At 36.6% G+C, this 21,312-nt stretch overlaps 1 protein-coding gene across 1 annotated transcript in view; it reads left to right on the top strand.

Annotated features, from left to right (window-relative positions):
• The first annotated feature begins 3,819 nt into the window (after window positions 1–3,819).
• LOC121330190 (homeodomain-interacting protein kinase 3-like) overlaps window positions 3,820–21,312 on the top strand; it is a 41,184-nt gene continuing 23,691 nt past the window's right edge. Inside the window, 2 exon segments of the mRNA XM_041276530.1 lie at window positions 3,820–4,195; window positions 11,653–12,757. Of these exon segments, the coding sequence (XP_041132464.1) occupies window positions 4,120–4,195; window positions 11,653–12,757 (1,181 nt within the window). The 5' untranslated portion in view covers window positions 3,820–4,119.

The following is a 21,312-nucleotide window of genomic DNA, read 5'->3' as shown; positions in this document are numbered from 1 at the left end:
TCAGTGCTTCGTTTGAAATGACCTTGGTACTGTACCAAGTTCTTTGACTATTTCCTGATATGGAGGCTCTGGTGAAAGCAAACAATGTATAAGAACATAGAACATAAGAATATTTTGGGATTTTTTAATTTTTTTTTATTTGCCAGTAATTTTTTAATTTGAAGTAGTGACTGGAGTTAACTTTATCTGTCCCATTTAGGATTTCATAAACATCAGTTAAGTCCCCTCTTTCCCTTCTAAGCTGAAAATACTTATTTATTTTAAGGTGGGCGTAGAACTTTACAACACATGACATTCAAACATAAATGGGTTTTTAAATAACATAGACTTAATTTGAACTTTTTTAAAAGTGTGATCCAGAGGTGTGACTATTCCAGTCCACTGGGATTTTCCAACCAGGATTTACAACAGTCATGTCGGGTGTGGTTTAAATCTTAACAAGCCTTACACATCAAATATGATTGGGATGTGGGTGTTCCCCTTGACAGCTTTTTTACTGTGGAGTCTCTGTTCTTTGTTGCTGCAGGTCGGCAGTCCTGAAGGTTGAGCCCCACCCTTGGGCTGTAATACTCAGTTTATTGTTTTCGAAGAACTAAACTTCATTAAGCAGATTGCTTTTCTAGGAAACATGGAGGGTTATTGCTTTATTGTTGCTCGAGAACACACACACACACACACACACACACACACACACACACATTCCTTTATATGTTAATAGCATGATTTATTTGTTGTTTATGCTGTATAATTTCTGATGGAGAAATGAGATTGTGAGTTTCAGCCCAAAAGCAATGCAGATTTTGCTTAGTAAGATCTTAAGCAGGGTTGCCTGTGAGGCTCGTTATCCTGCAGTAATGTGTGTATGCTCTTTCTATGTTTAAACAGATACATCGTCATCACCAGCTGTTTCTAATAGGCCAAAAGATTTCAGGGAGAAAGGATTATTAGGCATGTCATCCAGCTATGAAGGGTTTTTACTTATTGCCTTCAATTGACAGCCAGGCATATGGTAGTTTGTTTCAATGGTGTGTTGTACGAAGGACAATTTCCAGTTGCTATGGCAGTAAGATGTGTTTTCATTTTTGGTTATGTTTTAGATTTTGTAATGAAAACATTACTAGGGTTGTTATGACATGAATGTGTCAAATTGTGTTGTCACTGCAGATGTGTAAGCTTAATAAGCCTTCCAAATAAAAATCCAAATCATAAGCTTGGAAATAATCCATATGATTATTGTTTTTTAAATGTAGCTATGGTATTTCATCCAGGTCTGTAAGCAAACATATATATATATGTGTGTGTGTGTGTGTGTGTGCGCGCACTTTGGTCATGATTTTTTTATTTACATTTTTAGAAAATGTAAAATACTTTCTGTAAACTCTATGGAGTTTGAGAAGTTGTCTATTGAAACTTAGAAAACAAAATACATATGCATTATTAAACAGATGCATAGACAGGACTCTTAACATAGTGCAATTAAGCATATATATATATATACACACACACACACAATGATGTTTAAAACTTAGGTTCAAGTGAATGGGAAAGAAAAAAGTGCAATGAAACCTGAACTAGCAAGTCATCTTTTTTTTGTTGCTGAAGACACCTGCTTATTCAAGATGGTTTTGTCATTCAGTTTTTGGTGGCTGATGGGCTGGGCCAGGTGACAGCTGTCTGCTGTAAATTGTACTGAGAGCTTGAGGTGCTTAAAAGTAGAGGTTTAACACTATAGATGGCTGAATTTCTGGATAATGTTTGCAGGGAAAACAGAAGCACATGACATCAACATGCCCTACAGTAATTGCAAAGTATTTTTGGTTCCATTTGTCATTTTCCTTTGTAGTCGGTGATCTAACAAACAACTTTAATGACAAGGGCTCCTTGTTAACCACCGCGCCATTCACCAAATAATGTCATCTAGGTATACATAGCAATACCACTGAATAATGCATTAGGGAAAACAAGCTGCGCATAACATTGCTGATTGTTGAGCATAAGTTGTTTACATCTCAGACCACAGTATGTTTTCTATAAATACCACAAGTGATAGAAACGTGGATTGAGATAGCAAGTGTTTTGCATGCTTCCCATCATTGAGACGCACACTCAAACTACAACTGTTGTGCTTGCTGACAAAGTGTAATGACGGTTTTTGTACCTTTTGATTTTGGCACATGTATTGCTCAAGAGCTCTTTAATGGGTTACATCATTGATATCATTGGACGATTTCTTGATAACAATCATGCAGTCCCCATGGCAACAGCAATATTAATATATAGTGTACAGGGATACCTTTTCTGAAGCAATAAACAATTATCCAATTTGGGTTAATTTATTAGTTCATTAAAAAGGAATAATTACTTTTGTTCTAGAGTTTCTATGAAAATATGTTAAATCAGCCTTTGTAATATACTTCTCGATGAGCTTATACTGGTGTTACTGCATATCATCTTGATGTAAGGAGAACACATTATATATTAAAAGCTTGTCTTGGTGCTATATTAAACGAGTCACCCAATAGCTCTTCGTTAGGCCTGTTGTAATGTAACCCTTTAAATCATAAACTGATAAATCTTTGGAAATATAATTATCATTGCTAGTCACTGTGAGCCATAGCTTTGTACTTAATAGATATTCAGGTTCAAGCAGAAGGCAAGAGAGAGGAACGACATTGAAATGGGAAGTAGCCCTGGCTGTAACACACATTACTGGCTGCATTCAGTTTGAATTAAATCACAGTGATTTACAAAAGTTGGTAGCTCTGTGTGAGTCACTGCACCTGGTTACTGAAATTCATGCCAGCTTTCTCCTCTGATAACATGTTTGTTAAATTCAATTTCTTTTCAGCCTCTTTCTTCAATCTATGCCAGTTTTTTTTTTTGGTAAGCAATATAGAAATAAAAGTCATGGCAAAATAAGATTTACTGAATAATGTTTATTTTAAGGAGACCTAAAAGAATGTTTGGGAATGTCATGAATTGCTTCATGGGAAAATCACCCGAAAGGGACAGAACTGGACCTATTTAATGATTTGTCCCATTTCAATCATAACAGAAGGCTTACATTTTATCAGTTAAACCCAGTGGAGGTTAGGTTTACCACTGTGGTATCACAAACAAGAAGTTATATAAACAAGGCTTTTTGCCAAAGTAATAATTTGTTTATTTGATTATCACACCAAAGATTTCCTGGAAAGACAAACTTGTGGTTTGGCCTCTTGTGTTAACTTTCTAATGCCATCCTCACTAGTGTGATAAAAGGTACACTGCTAAACATGTAACCCACTGTATTTAAAGAAAAAGTACCATGCAAACACGAAGTTAGTTTCATTTATAAGTCATTTCAATAAGTATTAGTTTACCTTTTTTTAATTGTATTTATGTTTTTAACAGGAATATGAAACTCAAAAGTAATTGATGCAAAATATGCGTGTGAATCAGCTTTCTTGAAGTTACCCGTATGAGATAGTTATTTGAAATAAAATCATATGTATTTGTCTCTGCTGGAATATTTTGGGTTAATAGATGCAGTCAATACATTTTTTGGCATTGTTTGAAAGTCTACAGATTGATGTGAGGATTTAAGAGTACGAAAAAAAAGCACGCGATGGGAATTTATTACCGCTCTTTCTGTAGTCTTTAAAATTCTTGAAAAAAAAAAAATTCAACTGAGCAGAACAAAAGCAATTTTAAACGCATACATGCAGGACGAGGCAACACGCATGACTGTAAATCCGCATGTTGTTCTTTGGTGGCGCTGCATCTTGGATGTGCTCTGCGATCGACTGCTCGGGTCTCACTCCACAGTTGCACAAACATTCCGCACGCAGCAGATAGATTTTGAGAAACGGAAAGAGAAGGTAGGAACAGGGGTGTTTACGGGACAGTCAGTCCCTCCTTAAAATCAAAACATGGGCTTTCAGGCCCACGTAACCAAGAGCAAAGACACATTTCTCGAAAGCAGAACTCGTTAGCTACCCGCTGGACTTGGCCTGGCCCCGCTGAGTGTTTTTATACGTGAGTTTTTTTGAAGTTGGAAATTAGGGAGGTGGTGGTTTTGTCGACAGAGGTTTCTCGTGTTGGACAGGACAAGATGGCAGCAGCATAAGCAAGTTGGGCATGGTGTGGGCACATTATAACTCCGTAACATGTTCAGAAAAGCTGTGGATTCTGTCAATTGTTACTATCTGTGAAGGTAAGTGGTTTGTTTTGGGTCGCGTTTCTTAAAAACAAAATGATTGCACCGCTGCATTGAATAAGGTAAACACCCCTAACTTTTATTTTTTTTTAAAAGCTGGTTTTTATACTAATATTTAACAATATTATGTTGTAGGCATGACTTAATATCTACAACAGATATTTTTTCTGTCTTGTGTACGTTTCCTAAAATTGTTTTACTTTTTTTTTTTTTTAAGCGAAGTTGAGTAGTTTGGAAAGAACTGGTACCACAGCATAGGTCGGTAGCGACTGAAGAAGATATCGACATCGAACATGTAGTTTTGTCTTGTTAAATCACTAGTATTGTGTTTTTGAAGAATTGTGTAAATTTAAAAAAAAAAAAAGGTATTCCTATACTTTGATTTTGAAATACATTGACGATTTTTAAATACATTTGTGTTTTTTATTTTATTAAACGTTTATAAACAAAATAAATGTTTGGTTATTAATAAACTTATGCTATCCAATAAATTTAGGGGTGTATAATTAATGTTTTACAGGTTTGTTCTTAGTAGTTATTGTGAAGTAATTTCACAACTCGTGTTGACGCTGGTTTGTTTGGAACACTGAGTTAACATTTTAATATTTAAGTCTGCACAGTGATAAACACCGTGCTTGTCAGAATAAAACATACTTAATTATGTTAGTTTTGATTAAGTATACATTGTTTAAATGCTTCTGTATGATTGTGTTTACTTTTAAAAGGGAGTAGTGCAACTTTGAAAATAAGCCTCATCTACTCAAAGTAAGCTTCGTGCGCTAGTGGAAGCCAGATTGTTCCGCCTGACTTGTGATGGAGCTAACAAAACTTAAATTTGTGGTCTCGGTGGATCCGATACAAATTCATTATATCTTGATTGCAGGCCAGCCTTCAAACCACCCTTGGCTATCACCCCCCCCCCCCCCCCCCCCCAAAAAAAATGCGCTGTGTACTAATTATCCTATTTAGGGATGATGGGAGTCATAGTGAAGTCACACGGTTATGTGCTTGCCGTCTAAGTACAGAAAGCACGAAGACAGAGCCTTTTCTGTTTGCCATCTCATTAGTAACTATGGTGAAGAATAAGGCCGTAACAGTTCAATGCCTCTGCAAAACCGCATAGCAAACAAGTATGCCTGACGCAGGGTTTTAAGGACTACGGAGAAAGCAACACTAGCTCCGGTTCATGCTTAGTGTCTCTTTTTAATCCCTTATTATCCTGTGTTTTATAAGGAATCAATCGTGACCAGTCTGGCTTTGGAGTTAACTGTTTCCTGCCGTTCGGTTCTTGGGGCAGGTAGTGCAACTGCTTCGCTGCCCAGCCGCTTCCTGTGCACATTGTAATTGTTCTGTACAGTGGTTATGTGCTCCATTTTTAACAAGACATTAAATGATATTCATTAACTGCAGAATTATGTACTTTTCTTTACTGCAATGTAACACAACCATCATGCTTGTATTTGGACCAGGGTGAGAGACACCTTGTATTATTCGTTTGATGTAATTGGACTATATAACAAAAGTAACAAATGTTTTTTGTTTTATGCTGCTGTTCAAGTATGACCCCAATTAATTTCTAAAGCACATTATTTCAAAAGTGCTGTGCCTGTAGTTGGGACTGTTTTAATGGCAGATGTTTTATATTGCTTGTTAAGAAACACGGCATCCACAGTATTTTTTTTTCACCTAACAAATGTAATTGGTGTGTGTGTGTGTGATATATATATCTATCTATCTATCTTCTCTACGGCCCAAGTTCTGTATTTTTAGAATTGTTTCTCTGCTACGGCCTTGTATTCTTGCAACACACATAGAATAGGAAAGAAACACCAGTTCTATTAATGTTACATCCTCCCCATCTGTGCTAACTAGTGCTGCACTAACCAGTTTTTTGATTGATTCCTCTCAGAAATCAGGTGCTGACAATCAAGTGTGGGTCATTGGTGTTGTTAGGCTGAAACTAGTGAAGAAACAGCTGCTGGGATTTGTGCTGATTGGTGCTTTTCTTAAGACCCTTTCACACTGACGCTGCTACCCGGGACCTGACCCTGGTTCTTGCTACCAGAGTCAGTCCTGCATTGCTAGAAAATGTTGTGTATTAATTCTGAAGCAGATTGAAAATACTTCATGTTTAGAGGCCCTGAATTTTACTTCTTTACTCAAGCAATTCTTTAAAGTGCATTTTATTTAATTTCAATTAAGACTATTGGCTATGCCAATATTTGCACAGCCTGGGTGCACCAACTGTGCATTGCAAAGTAAAAACTTTCCACATGACTGACCATTTGGAGGCCTCTCTCATTCCCCTCAGGACTTTTTCCGTCTTGTACAGTTTGCACCGGTTGTGTACAGTCATGGCGTACCACGTTATCAATGGCACAATAACAAGACGAACAAGGTCTTATTAATGTACCTGTACATCTTACGTTTCATCACATTACATACAGGTTCATAGTTGGATTTTTATTTTACAAACAACAAAAAAACACTCTTAAAATAGAACAGGGGTAAATATTTTATGACCAAGGCCATACGTGAATGTGACGAGCGCATGGTCATGTCCACTATAACCTGCCACTTCAGCAGCTTCCGACGGTATGAGATTAGGTATTTATTTTGTGAATGTTTAATATTCTTTGTAGCTTATTAGCCTTTTATATACAGTATACAGCTATGGCCAAAAGTTTTGCATCACCCTATAGAATTAACTAATTTCTGGCGATTACGCTGACCCTGGTGGTGGTGTCAGTTCTTTTCGTCATCTGTCATTATCTTTAGTAAACAACGGCTTTGCTAATGACCGATGAAGAATTGCAGTAGTCGTCTCATTTGTAGTTATTTTAAAAGCAGAAGCGAAGCCACGTAAATGCTGGAATAGACCTTGGCTGAGGTGTTGTAAGAAGCAGGACATATAGCTGACATATTTAAATTCACTGCCTGTGTATCGCAGGAAAAAGTCAGGAGGGTGTAACAACCAATCATATTTCACAACCATGCACGTGATTTAAATAAATAAGGAAAGAAAGAAACTCACTACAAATCACTCAGCAGCTCTCTTGAAAGTAGAGCTTTTCTGTACAGCCCTGATGGCAGAACAGTTTATAATGCCTAGAAGCGCCACTTTTGCTTTTCTGGTTGGAATTGGTAGCAATGGAAGTAAGTTTGTCTTATTTACATGACATCAAAGGTCAACATTTTGTAAATCAAACTAAAGAGAAGGTTAATGTATGAGTGAAAACAAGAAAAAAAAAAACTGTTAGTTTTGAATGTTGTCCAAGACACTGTAAAATGGATGTATAGGGTACATTCCTTTTTCAGTATCTCGGCTCTTAGGACTAAGGTATTTTTTGTAAAGCGCTTACATTGGTGAGAAGATGGCTCCAGTCAAGGTGCATGCTAATGAATGTTGACGTGCTTTATTTTGTTTCCAGCTAGCTGCAATATTGATGTGACAAACCTAAACAAAACCGAAAAAACCCTCTACTCAAGGTCATTTGAAACAACCATTATATATGTCTGTATAAATAGGTTATGCTAATTTGTACTACTTTAGCTTTGACTGTTTGAATCACCCTGCACCATAATAGGAGGAGCCTTTAGCTAGTTGTTAATTTGTACTCTATGGGCCATTAGGCAAGCCGTTAATAAGACAACACACTGAAATCTGTCTTGATTTTATTAAGTAAGGCTGCTTGTTTTTCTTCTCTGACCCTTGTACCATTGATTAGTGAACAATAAGAGTTACTGTAAAAACAGTTGTATAAAGGGCTAAACACACTGCAGCGTTTATTTGCTGAGTTTTTAATGCCAGCGTTTTTTGTATTCGCACATTTTTCTCTTCAAATGTCCATTGGAACGTTTGATTCTAGCACTGCATTTCTTTAAGCAGCACAATATATATTCGATATGCAATACAAACAGAAAAGGGAAAATGTCAGAATTGAAATTATTTAACGCTACGTTGAATTTTAAAATAAATAAATTTCTTTACACCTGTGAATGCGCTGTATTAAATGCAAACCGTGGTAAAGAGGGGCAGTTTGCATAGCAGTAAAAACAAATAGCACTATGACATACCATCAATAAAAACATTGAAGCAAAACACCTACTTGTATTTAAAGTAAATTTCAGCGTTTGTAATGTCAAGTATGCAAAGGTTAAACAAAAAATAATACAAGTAGCCTACCTTATGTCCTGAATGCCATTTAAACTGAATAGGGTCGTGTTTTTAAAAACATGATCTGGAATTATTCAAATCAAGTACTGAGGGAAGTAATAATCATAATAAATATTAGCACGGCACTTATGCCCATTAGCACTCTGTCTGTTTTTTCAAATCAAAGTATACAATTTTAAAAACAATGTCACTAGTGACAAATGGAGTACTGTATTTCACTGACACATTACCAGTTTATCATTAAACACACCAGTGTATTAGTCGCTCCCCCCTAAAAATGACCAGAAATTCGACTTATACAATAAATATAAATAAATCACTATTCCCATAAAGCTGGATTTAAAATACTTTTTTTTTTACTAGTGCCAGCTCTTCTTGGCAGTTACAGTAAGCGATGAGGCAGTCGATGGTTATATCATTTGCTTTGTACCCAGGACAACCAGTTGTGAAATGTTGGTGCGAGTAAAATTCTCAAATTCAGGAAGCCTTAACCCTTGTGGCCCATATAGGTTGGCATTTTAGTATATTTGCGAAATGTATAAAATAAAGGAGGGAAGTGGTTTGTCCTTTGGCTAACAGTTTGGCTTTTTCTATAGTTGATATTCACACCAATGCAAAGTCCAACTCAGTGATCTTACGTGCAACAGAAAAAACTGAAGGGATACCTTATTTGTTACCACCTCCAGAGTCGATTATTTCTAGCTTTATTAAGAAACCGTTCCGTCTGACAGTTATAATTTTTTGCTCTGCATTAACCCAGATTTGCATTTGAATGTCTGCATTATAGTAACATTTTGGTAATGCACATTGTTAATGTTTTGCAGTATGTAAAGGATTACTTGTTCCCCAAGTTAAGCAGTGGGACATTTGTATCATGGTTGCAGAAGTGTTTGTTTAAAAAAACAAAACTGCTTTCATTGTTTAGCTTGGGTCTGGATTCAGATATATACTAAAATAGATACTAATTTTAAAGGTGTGTTTTTGAATATGAATTGCTACATATTTCATAATAAGTAAGCCCTGTAAAGGGGAAGTTGGCTATCTCATTTCATTGTGGTTAGGGGTCACGTGTTTACTTGTTGAATAGTGCAGTGTCATGTGTTCTGGCATTTCCCTGTACTGTAGTTTCAAATGCACTACCTGCTGCTCTGATGCTGTGTGGAGAGTTGTAGCTTTATGATACCAAGTGTATATGGGGAGTGATCTGATTGTAGTTTGCGATAGTGAGATTTCGAGGTATTACTGTGTGCGTCTTGGGGTTGCAGCAGTACAGCAAAAAGACTTATTTAACAAGACTAAAATGGAAGGGACTCGCAGTACAGGAAGGTAGGTTTTCTTTATCATTTGCCTTTACTTCAGCCTGTAACATTAACTTTGCATAAACAGCTTTTACTGACTGTCTATATGAGAACCTTTCTGAATGTTGGTGGTTAGTACCACAGTTGTTATCTAAAAGTAGTTATAGGTACTTAATTAATGTTCTGTATGTTTGTAGACAAATCTGAAATGTTTTCCTTATCGAGAATAGGTACACGTTTTTTTTTTTTTTTTTTTAATTGTTAAAGAATTTTTTTTAATGATGATTTTAATTTATTTACTAACCCCCGTTGTGTGTGTGTGTGTAGTCCAGCAACATTAATCTTGTGCGGTAGCATTCAGCAATGCAGTATGGACATTTGCTGATTTATCTGTCTACTATGTTAACCCAATTGGATCACTGGATTGTGTCCTGCAAGAAAAGTAGGTTAGGCTTTTTAAACTAGGCACCAAGCCAGCTGAGAGTACTAGATCAGGCTTGGGTACAAATGCATTAAATGTAGTTAACTGAAGGTTACATTGAGTGTCCTATGTAATAACTGTTTGTAAGTGTAAACAGTAAGAATCCAAGAGGTGGGTGGGTGTGTGTGTGTGTGTATATATATATATATATATATATATATATATATATATATATATATATATATATATATGTGTGTGTGTGTTTAATATGCTCTCAAATCTGCAAAAAAGAGTACATGTTTAATAGCAACAACTTTTATATATTTAACCATCAACAAATAAGACCACACTGATTGTATTTTCAATGTTCTGCTTCAGATACAATTACTTCTGTAGGCGCTTGCCATTTACATCCTGGAAACACCCGCTGTACGTCTAAGAATCAAAAACTGGAATATGACGTTTTTAACCTTAACTGACTGGCTGAGATTTTTTATTATAAGCCAGCCTTTCCAACCTACATTTATTTTTTATTTATTTTTTTGTTCTTCCCGTAAAATATTTAATAGAAACATTAGTTGCTAAGAGACCCCAAAGGAGTTGCCAAGCAACCTTGTCTAAAAGGTTAAGTGAGCCTTGTGATGCTGTTTTTGGGGCTTGGATGCAGTTTTTTTGAAGTGGTTCATTTTTTCCATTCACTCTAGGATGGCAGCAGTTCATTGTTAACCACTCTTGCTGTACTAACATTATCACATCAAACAGTCTACTATCTGAGTGTGTGTGTTGTCTGGTATTGGACTACAATAAATTAACTTATAATTATTAGAAAAAAAATGATCTGATCTTGCCCAAAATTACCAGAGCTGAGTTATTTCATGAAAAGCTAGGAGGACACTGGCAAGTATGCTTGCTTTCTTCTTGTTTGAAAGAAAAATAGCTTTGCCCAATAACATATCCTAATAGGCAGCGACTTACAACCATATGTTGAAAGATCAGATATAATGCATATGCTGTAAAGTGCATTGTGTTAAAATGATTGACCAATATAAACATTCGTGAGGTATAATTTTTGTGTTCTATCAGTAAGTCATTCAGTAAGTGTCCTTCCATAATGTACATGTCGCTCCCCCAGTATCAGACTGCAACTGTATGTTTCCCAGTTTCCTTACTAAGCCGTTTAAGTTTTGGGAAACTGTCCACACAGGCCATGGTATTTAGCCCAGGGGCTGAGACTACATTAGAGATACACACACCCTTATGCATCTTCATATTTTGCCAGCACTATGTTTTTGCATATATATGCATATTTTGTAAGCACTATATACAGTAAATATGTGAAAGGAATGAATCCAAACATGTATTTTTTTTTTTTTTTTTACCATTTGCTTTGAAAACTAACCAGCTTTCTGCATTGTTTACATTTCTGAGTGTGGTGTAATTTTTTTTTCTGTTGTGTCCCAATGCATGCTGATGCTGGTAGTTGAAAATTCTGGAAAGTGGATTTACTTGCATTTACCCCCCTGATTTCAATATATTTTTGTTTCTACATCACTTACAGGTATGGCCTCACAAGTCTTGGTCTACCCACCACATGTTTATCAAACCCAGACAAGTGCCTTCTGTAGTGTGAAGAAACTCAAAGTAGAGCCTAGCAGTTGCGTGTATCATGAGAGAGCCAACCCACGGACCTATTTGAACAGTAGAACCCTTGACATTGCTCGCCCTACAAACGTCGCTCACTCTTCTTTCCACATAAAAGACTCTGTGTACAGCAAGCCCCGTGGGCAGAACTTTGCATTGCAAGCAGTTGCCTTAAGAGGTGTGAAGGAGGACCCAGGAACAGCAGAGGTAAAGCAGCACCCGTCAGACCGGGCACCCCTGCAGGACGCTGGTGGTAGTGGTGGAGCAGGAGGAGGAGATTTGAACTTGGTGGACAGCGTGCAGCAATGCGGGCTGAAACGTAAGAGTGAGGAGTTAGAGAACAGAGGAAGTGCCATGCAGATTGTGGAGGAACTGTCCATGTTGCCTGCAATGTTGCAAACGAACGCTGGCAACTCGGCCGCAGTAGTGGGCGCCTCAAAGCAGAGTGTCGCTGGTGGGGATGGGGATTACCACCTGGTGCAGCACGAGGTGCTGTGCTCCATGAAGAATACTTACGAGGTCCTGGACTTCCTGGGTCGAGGGACCTTCGGTCAGGTGGTGAAGTGCTGGAAGAGGGGCACGAACGACATTGTGGCCATCAAAATCCTCAAGAATCACCCCTCATATGCACGACAAGGGCAAATCGAAGTGAGTATCCTGGCCCGTCTGAGCAGCGAGAATGCAGACGAAAATAACCTCGTGAGGGCCTTTGAGTGCTTCCAGCACCGTAATCACACCTGCCTGGTGTTTGAGATGCTGGAGCAAAACCTGTATGACTTCTTAAAGCAGAACAAGTTCAGCCCTCTGCCGCTGAAGGTAATCAGGCCTATCCTGCAACAGGTGGCCACCGCACTGAAAAAACTGAAAAGCCTTGGACTCATCCACGCGGACCTTAAACCGGAAAATATCATGCTAGTGGACCCTGTCCGGCAGCCTTACAGGGTGAAAGTAATAGACTTTGGATCTGCCAGCCACGTTTCCAAAGTAGTCTGCTCCACATATTTGCAGTCGCGGTACTACAGGTAGGTGCACATCACAGATGGGATGAAAGGGCATTTTTAAATTAGTTTTTTTATCAATGTTACTTATTATAAATACAATGGAAGTAATTTGTAAGGCAGTTGTCGCCCTAAAAGAAGGTTTAATTGACCAGGTTATTTTCACAAAAAGATTAAAGTATTTTCAGAAAGTCTCTTAGCTTTGTAGAGCGTATGTATAACTGACTTATTTATTTTTTTTGCATTTAATGTGTGTTTGTCTTCTTTTTAAATGGTTTCAGGGGGTTAACAGCCTTCAGTCGGGGAGCAGAGCTAGCAATCCTTATCTGCTTAAACCCGGCATCTGGGTGTTATAATGAACTGTGAATGCCATGTTGACGTCCTACAAAATATGTGGTTATCTTTATAGGGACATGAATTGACTGGTCTCCTGTTGCTATTTCCTGCATAACAAAAGTCCTTTAGACTCAAATCTGTTTCTCCTTGTAGTCTGCTATAAACCTCTCTCTTGCTGGAGTGACGTCTGGCTTAATTGGTATAGCCTAGATTTTTTTTTGGGGGTGCTTCACAGTAAATCAGATGACTTTTAGTATTGTAATGGAGAGCTCTCTAGTCATTGTATAATGTTTTATTTTTCTTCCAGTCTAGTTTTGTGTTGGAGTATATGAGTAAGTGCAGGGAATAGTCAAGGCTAAATCCGTTTCGGTGGAAGCAGGCAGATGTGTATCTCCTCAGACTGCAATGTACAAACCTGTCTAATTAGCTTGATTCGGCTGTGATTAAGAAATGCGGTATGAAAGAGGCAGGTTATTTCGGTTTGCTAAAATGATATGATGTTTTGCATAAATTAATTTTACAGTAGGTCTGCAATTCTTGTGATCCGTGTAATGTTAGAGTAACACCCCATAACACTTCACAAAAGAAAAGCCCCCAGCACAGCAATGTTTTTTTTCTTTTTTCTTTTGGGGGGTGGGGGTTTCCCCCCCTCTCTAAAATCAAACTGACGGCTATTTACTGTTGATAATACAGTGTGGCAGTTTGAATTGACTTTGATCTTTTTTTTTGGCCAGGTTATTAAGCCAGTAAACAAAGGGAGATCAGAGGTGAAATGCTGTGCTGATATAGTGCAGACAAAAGCATACAGGTCAGATCAACAGGTATCTGTATTTACGTTGATGTCAGAAATAAAACAGAAATTGGAACATATAGGAACAAATGTCACTTTAAATATGAATCCCTTAGCAAACCTTGAATTACAAATACAATGTAATTGTAGTTGAACCTTGGCATACCTCTGATTGTAATTATGTAATCAATGAATTATAGTTCAGTTATGCATTTATTTGTCATGATCATTGTATTTTCAACTTTGTGACCCCATTTGTTTGAAAAAAGTTACCTATTATGTTTCTGTATTTGTGTCTGATTATTGGTTGTTTAAACATGTCAATGTAGGCAGTTGTTTAAGTATATTTGTAATTAGAATTACTGCACCATAGTTGTAATTCAGCAACTTAGTATTGTAATTCCAATTTTATCAAACAATTCCAATGTAATTGTATATTATAATTTGTGCAGGGACAAATATCCAAATATTCAAACAAATATTTTTTGACATGTAATCGGATACAAAAATCAAATGTTTGTATTCGCTAGAAATTACAAAAATAGCTTGCACTTATTTACTGCTTCACCAGAAGTTGCGCGACAGTTTACAAAATGACAGAGCTCTGTGTGATATGTGAGATTTAATATATTAAACATAAGGGTCCGAGTTAATTCTGCAGTGTTCTAACAGCAAAATTCTACAGTAAATGTGTTCAGTTTGTAATTGTTGCCAATTGTGTTGCCTTGTTTTCAGCTAATGTTAACCCTGTTTTGAGTTCTTCTGTAATGACTATATACAGCAGCTTCTGCTGTTGCTAGGCAGTGAAACAGCTTCTGGGCGCATGGCACCGGTGGATTTTGAATGTGTGAACTGAAATAAATATAGCAAGTACTAAACCTGGGTCACATTGAAATTAGAAAGGTGATTTAATGTTCTGATGTATGTAAAGACCTACTAAATGCTAAGCAGAACAACAGTGACTAATAAGCAAGAGCTGGAAAAGGGTTTGTTTTTCTTTTAATCTGGATTGCAGTTCAGTGTAAAACATGTATTGTTGCCTGCCTTTGTCAATTGATAACAACGTCAACATTTTAGACGGACCATGAAAAGTTCAACCATGTATATTCCTTAGTTTGAATTATTTACAAGTTAGTGAATAAACAAAGCAAGTTATTCATCCGAGGTCAGTACTGTAACGGCTAGTTGTAATTGGTAGTAATGATAAACTATTGTAATGTTGGAATTCTCTGTTTTGGCCAGGTTACAATATTTGCACTATTCACATTATTTTATGAATGTTATTTGCTAGAATTAGCATTATGCTACTGTAGCTTTAATTGGAAGAGCTATGTGCTGTGATGATGCTGCTCATTGAGTTCTGTATTTTAATTCAGTAAACAAAAGGAAAAAGAGTATTGAATGAAGTCTCGTCTTGATTATTGTTTGTACATTGCGTGAACCTTTTGTGAAAATTTCTTTACCGTTTTACACTGTTATGCTGTCTGCTTGCAGTACACACACACATTTGCCTTTTTGTTCTTGGGAGCGTAAGAACAGGGACTAGAGTGAAGGTAATCAATCAAGTGCACAGTTTGGACCCTGTGTATTCGAATAGGAATCTGTTTTAAATGCCCCATCCCTAGTTTAGACAAATGTCAATAGTTTATTTCCTGTCAAATAATAAATACTCTCTTGGCTTAAGGTTTATGCCTCATCCTGGGTGTGGGAAAGCCTATCCTTTTTATTTTTTATTTTTTTGTGAAGTTAGTACAGGAGCATTGTTTTGTTTAGGCAGCCTTAGGTCAGGGTGTCATGTTATAGATTTGGTGTTGCTTTAATCTGTCTGACTTGCTTTATTAAGCTCAGTGCTAGTGAGCAATAGGATTTTTCCAGGGCTTTCACAGTCCTGTGTTAAAGAATTTGAACAGTGTTCATGCATACCAACTGAAACCACCAACAAACTTTAAGTGAGATTCTGATGTTGAGCTTTCTTATGGTTTACTTGCGCTATTAGAAACTTGGTTAGTGTTTTTTATATTTAAAAAAAAACAAAAAAAAAAAAAAAAAAAAAAAAAAAAAAATAATAATAATAATAATTTAAGCTGAATGTTCAATGTACCCCTCCATCAGGCAAGTGCTAGCTCGCAATTTAAACGTCATATGTTTCTCATCTTGGGTAATGTTAGATTTCCATTTCTCCAAACATGCAGTCAAACTACTGTTTTTTTTTTAAAAGCCAAGTAAATCAATCAGTCAGTCAATCTTTATACTGTAGCGCACTTCACATCAATAAAGGTGTCTAAGAGCACTTTATATAAAACAATGTACATAAATGACAAAATATATACATAGCTAAAAAAATACATTGAGTTAAATGAAGTACAAAACATTTAAAGTAAGTGATGTATAGTTTGTGATAAAATGTATTACAATAATAACAGAGCATCTTTCAAAGGAATTCTATAGGTGCCTCAAGTTTTGTGCCTGTGGTAAATTACCAGAAAGCACACAGACAGACTATTCATTTGTAGGATTGAATATAACTGCCTGTAATGCAGATGCAAAGCTAAGTAGGACTGTGTTCGAAGGTTCGTTCGCTAGCCAGGAATTTAGTTTTAACCCTTCATAGGTTTGTCAGGCGACATTCACGCACTGTACGGTGTTTTTTTTTTTTTTTTTCCTGTTAACAGAAACCGTTTGATAATGTGTGAATACTGAACTGTAAATCACACATTAAATGTCAGTCGCATGCAAAGTTTGATGTTTTGATTTGTATAATGCATATTACTTAAAAGTTGCTGTGTTAAAATCCTCTACCAAGTCATTATACTGAGCATCTCTATATGGCGCCGCTGCCATGTATGAAGCAGGGGATAGTATCCAAAGCACTGAGGGGGGTACCTATAGCGGTTGTTATGCTTCAGTAAAATAGGTACTAGACAGTGGAACAGAAGTGTTATGGTAGAATGTGTTTGAAACATACATAATATACGCCAACACTAATCATTTTAATTTTAAAAAATGAGCACTGTCTGCCCCTCCCTCCTCCAGCTCGTGATATCCAGAGGCAAATCTTTAATTTCATAATTTATTTCATACTGAAAGGAAGGTGTCTCAACCCCTCTGCTGTTTTTGGGATTTTTTTTGTTAAATGCCCCAGACAACCAAAAAAAAAAAAATTGAATGATAACTGCAAGTGACTGTTGATGTGTCATGGAGGCACAACTGATGTCAGTGGTCACTTGACAAGAGCAAGTTCCTATTATTAAAATGTGACTGACTAATTGGAACTGTTAAATAAAGCTTATTTTTTTTTATTCCATTTGTATAGCGTACCTGTAAGGTAGGATATTCAGTCAAATATTAAACTGGTAGCTATGGTGGCGTCGCCAGTAAGTTATGCAAATGAGTACCATTGAAGGTTTGAACCTTCCTTCAGTAATGAGTTCCAAAGCTTTAGAGGTCAAAATGTACCCCTTATTAAAGCCCTAGCTCTAAGTGAGTCTTGAGGGAGAGTGGGGGTGGGTTCTGTTCATCAGCTAAAAGCAGTTTTATGGAATTGGTTTCGAATAAGGGCTTGTTTGTTGGGTTTAGTCTTTGTACTTTGCAAATGTCATGTTTCACTCTGCATTGCATTTTAGTCCAAGTTGAATATTTATAGCTCATGGACTCGGCAGTTTTTTAAAGAAAAAATAATGTGCGTGATGGCATTGATTATATTAAGCAAGGTTTTTATGTAATGCATCAATTTGTGTTTGGTTTTCGTAGTAAACATAATAGTAAACTCTAGATACTTTCCCAGTAATGTTTATTTACATTATATTTGAATGTTTGACACGCTGTCCACATACACACATCTCTGAATACTAAAAGCATATTCCATTTACTTTGTTGTAATCCTTTTTATCCTTCTTAAATAGGGAGACTATTGTTGTTGATTGTATGTTGCTATACACAGTGCTTTTAATTGATAAGCTCTTTATAGTCCCTCAAAAGAGTTTAGCAATGTATACTTACTGGAATTTAGGTGTCTGGAAACCTTAACTCCATTTAAAGCAGTTTGCTCTGTCTAGGGGTATTGCAAATGTGGTATGTTCTTGTTTTAATATCATTTTGTATAATTTTATACTGACTTAAAACCGCCAGTATATTGTAAAAATATGTATCCCCTATTCAAAAGTTATGTAATTAAGCCCTATAAAATTTAGCATTGGATTTTTTAAATATGGGAGGAAGTGTAGTTTGTGTGTTGGTTAGCACTGAATACATTGTCTGCTGTCAAAAATAGCAGAAGATTGATGTGATTTCAATGTTCTTTCTGGGGACATTCCAAATGATAGTCTGAAAAAAAAAAATGTACTTTTGAAGTACCTGCATTATGAGTTGTCAGCAAGTAGTTTTCTGTAAATGGTAATTTTCCAGTAGATTGGCAAGTCCTTTATCTGAAAAATGAAATGCAGGGTTTTTTATTTTTATTTTGTACCAAACAATGTCTTTCTTACCCTAGGGGCTGTAGGCATTTGTTTGTTTTTGTTAAGATGTGCTTTACTGTTCTTTTGTTCAAAATATGTGTGGAAGTTTGGCTGACTCCATGAATCCAGAAGTCGAAAAGGGTTAGGCTGGTAAGGGTCATTAGTTTTCAAACAGTTTTGTCATTTTTTTTAGTATTTAAATGCGATTCTGTTTTAATCATATATTGACTAATACAATTTGTTGTACGTGGGTTCTTTACAGTGACTGGATATTGTATCTGTAAATTTGGCAGGGGTGGGGGGGGGGTAGCGGATGTTCAGTATTCTTTGTTGCTGAAAACAAACTACAGCACTGAACTTGCTGGAAGTGCTTTAGACCGCATTACTATACTGTGGAATGGCCAGACCCCCAGTCCCATAGGGTGATTTGGTTTCTGGTTGGTACAGAACATTCACAAATTAACAAATGGTCTGGTTGATGCTAGCTCAGTCTTTTTATTAAATAAATACATATGGTCTTTCATAGTAATCCTATCCTTTTATTACCCTTTTCCCCAAAATCTTCAATGGATACAAAAAACTTCATTAAAATCACCTAGTCTTGGAGGCAGCATGTGCAGGACCTACAGAGGGTTGTGAAGCACAATATTGTCGCACCAGCAATACATGGAGCATCACTGGGTCATTTGCTTACAGTTTATAATGTTTTGTTGACTTTCCTCAGAAGTTGACTTCACTTTTCTTGTAATAACCTCCCTGCCTTGCTTGCCCCATCAAACAGGGATACTGTTGTATATAACTGCTTTGCTTCAGGTTTTTTAAATCTTCTGTTCAAAGTTTTGTTTTGTATGCCGACTGTGGTTCAACAGCTTTTTTTTTTTTTTTTTTTTTTTTTTTTAAATCTGGGATGTTATGTAATAAAACCCTTTTCTTTTGTTAAGCTGTTTGCCTCCACATCTTTTTTTTTTTTCTTCCTTGTAACGTAGGTGAATATGGGTCGGGATACAAAACTAGACATTTTCTCAACTTTAACATTGAAACTGTTGTCAAGCCAGCCAGAGACTCTGCCTGATTCGCAGTAATGGCGGCTCTTAATGTGCCTTTGCTAGAGGTGCTAATCTAACTCTGTTGCTGTTTGCTGGTAAATTAGATTACTTCTGGTAACTGCACTGTTTTCTGTGATTTATTGGAAGTTCCTTGGTGTATGATTGCTGTGGTCATTGTTGGCTAAGCTCAGTATTCTTTTAAGACCCCATACAGTATCTTTAGATCAGAGTGTTCCGTATAGAAACTTAACTGTTATGTGCACCAGAGAATGGGTCCCTAAAATATCGACTGTTTTGGAGTTCAGTTACAGTGATAGCCCAACTGCTACAGCATATCGGACCAAGTTTAATTTGTCTTGCAAATCCAGTTTTGGTGTGACTCACTAATTTTCTAAGGTTTAGTTTTTCCCTTGCACAGGCAGTTACTTGCATCAAAAGTTTGGCAGTGCACTCAGGTTTGTTCAGTGCTCAAAGACACAGGACTTTTTAAAGCAGTAGTACTTGTCCCTTTTAAAGAGCTGTAACTTTCAGTGTAGGAATTGTAAACAGGAAGCATAGCCTTGTTTCCCCGAGTGGTGGTGCTGCGCTAATTCCAGACAGAGAGAACGAGTGCTTAACATTCCATTGGGCCCTACTTTTACTATGACATGATATGATATCGTGCTACTGCTCTGCCTGGTGCATTACTTAAATATACGGTGGGTTTGCTTAAAATAGTCAATGGGAGGTGGCCAGAGCCTGTTGACTACTATAGATGGTGAAGCTGTCTTGCTGTTGGAATGAAATAAGACAGAACTAAATGCTAGCAAGATCATTTACTTGTTCAAGGTCAGCATGTTCTAAAGTCAGCTGTTCTTTTTGTATGACTTTACAGAAGAGAATATTCATTGAATGAAGCAGAGGAAAGCTGTTCAGTGTTAAATCAATAATTGAATTTGGATCGAGGAAAGAGAGGAGGTGTATGGAATACTGTATGTGTCATAGTATATCTTGGTTTCTTTGGTGTACGATCCAAATACTGTTTATAGAAAAATGTGTATCTGTTAGAGCTCAAATTCAACATAGAAATTGTGTAACCCCAAGCTATAACCTCTGGTACTTGCCTAAAATTGAATAAAACATGTCAAGTTTACATTTTGTTCACCTGTTTGAAAATGTATACTAATCTGCACTGAGTTTGACAGCAGATGCAAATAATCCATGTGTTTATGTAGACACTATCTCCACTGCTGCTAGGATGTTTTGTTTGTTTAAACATACTGATGCTATGATAAGTATAGTGCATTTTATTTAGCCTGGGGATAGTCTAGCAATTTAGTTAAATCTGAGCCTTTTTGAAAATTGGTGATATTATCTTTTCAGTTTTACCAGCAACCTGGAGAACATTTTAAAAAGGGTATTTAAATAAATAATTTAAGAAATGTGGTGGCAATTTTGAACCTGGCAGGTATTCAGTATGTTTACTGTACATGCGCGAATACTGAAGTATTGCTTGTATGCGTGTTACAAAAAAGTCTTCTGGATAATCCTGTTTTATACGCAAGCGGAATTTAATATTCCACTATTTCACATGCAGACACAAATATCCAGAATACTAAACAACCCAACAGTAAAAGAGTAGAATACAGTACCTAATAGCTGCTAATCATTATTCAATTGCTTAAATTACAATGTGCATTTTGAAGTTTTAAACATCTGGGTATGTACACTGTGTATACTTGCAATACCAAATGATGTGCTCATCTGTACTGCTGTGTTTCACTGGTCATAAAACACTGATTTGTGTCAAAACAAGTACATTGTTTTATGTTTGCTGATTTAATCTTGCAGTGCTGATGGTGTCTGCCTGGTTTTCCGGTAATTGGATGGACTATCAACTTTCCATGTACTGTAGCATGACTTTAAACTTGTAAACTTTTAACAGATGTTTTATAGTATGTGGTTTTTAAAAAA

This window comes from Polyodon spathula, chromosome 17, assembly GCF_017654505.1.
Source record: "Polyodon spathula isolate WHYD16114869_AA chromosome 17, ASM1765450v1, whole genome shotgun sequence".
Classification (NCBI taxonomy): Eukaryota; Metazoa; Chordata; class Actinopteri; order Acipenseriformes; family Polyodontidae; genus Polyodon; species Polyodon spathula.
The sequence above is the reverse complement of the archived record's forward strand: the minus strand, read 5'-3'. Positions and strand labels throughout refer to the sequence as shown.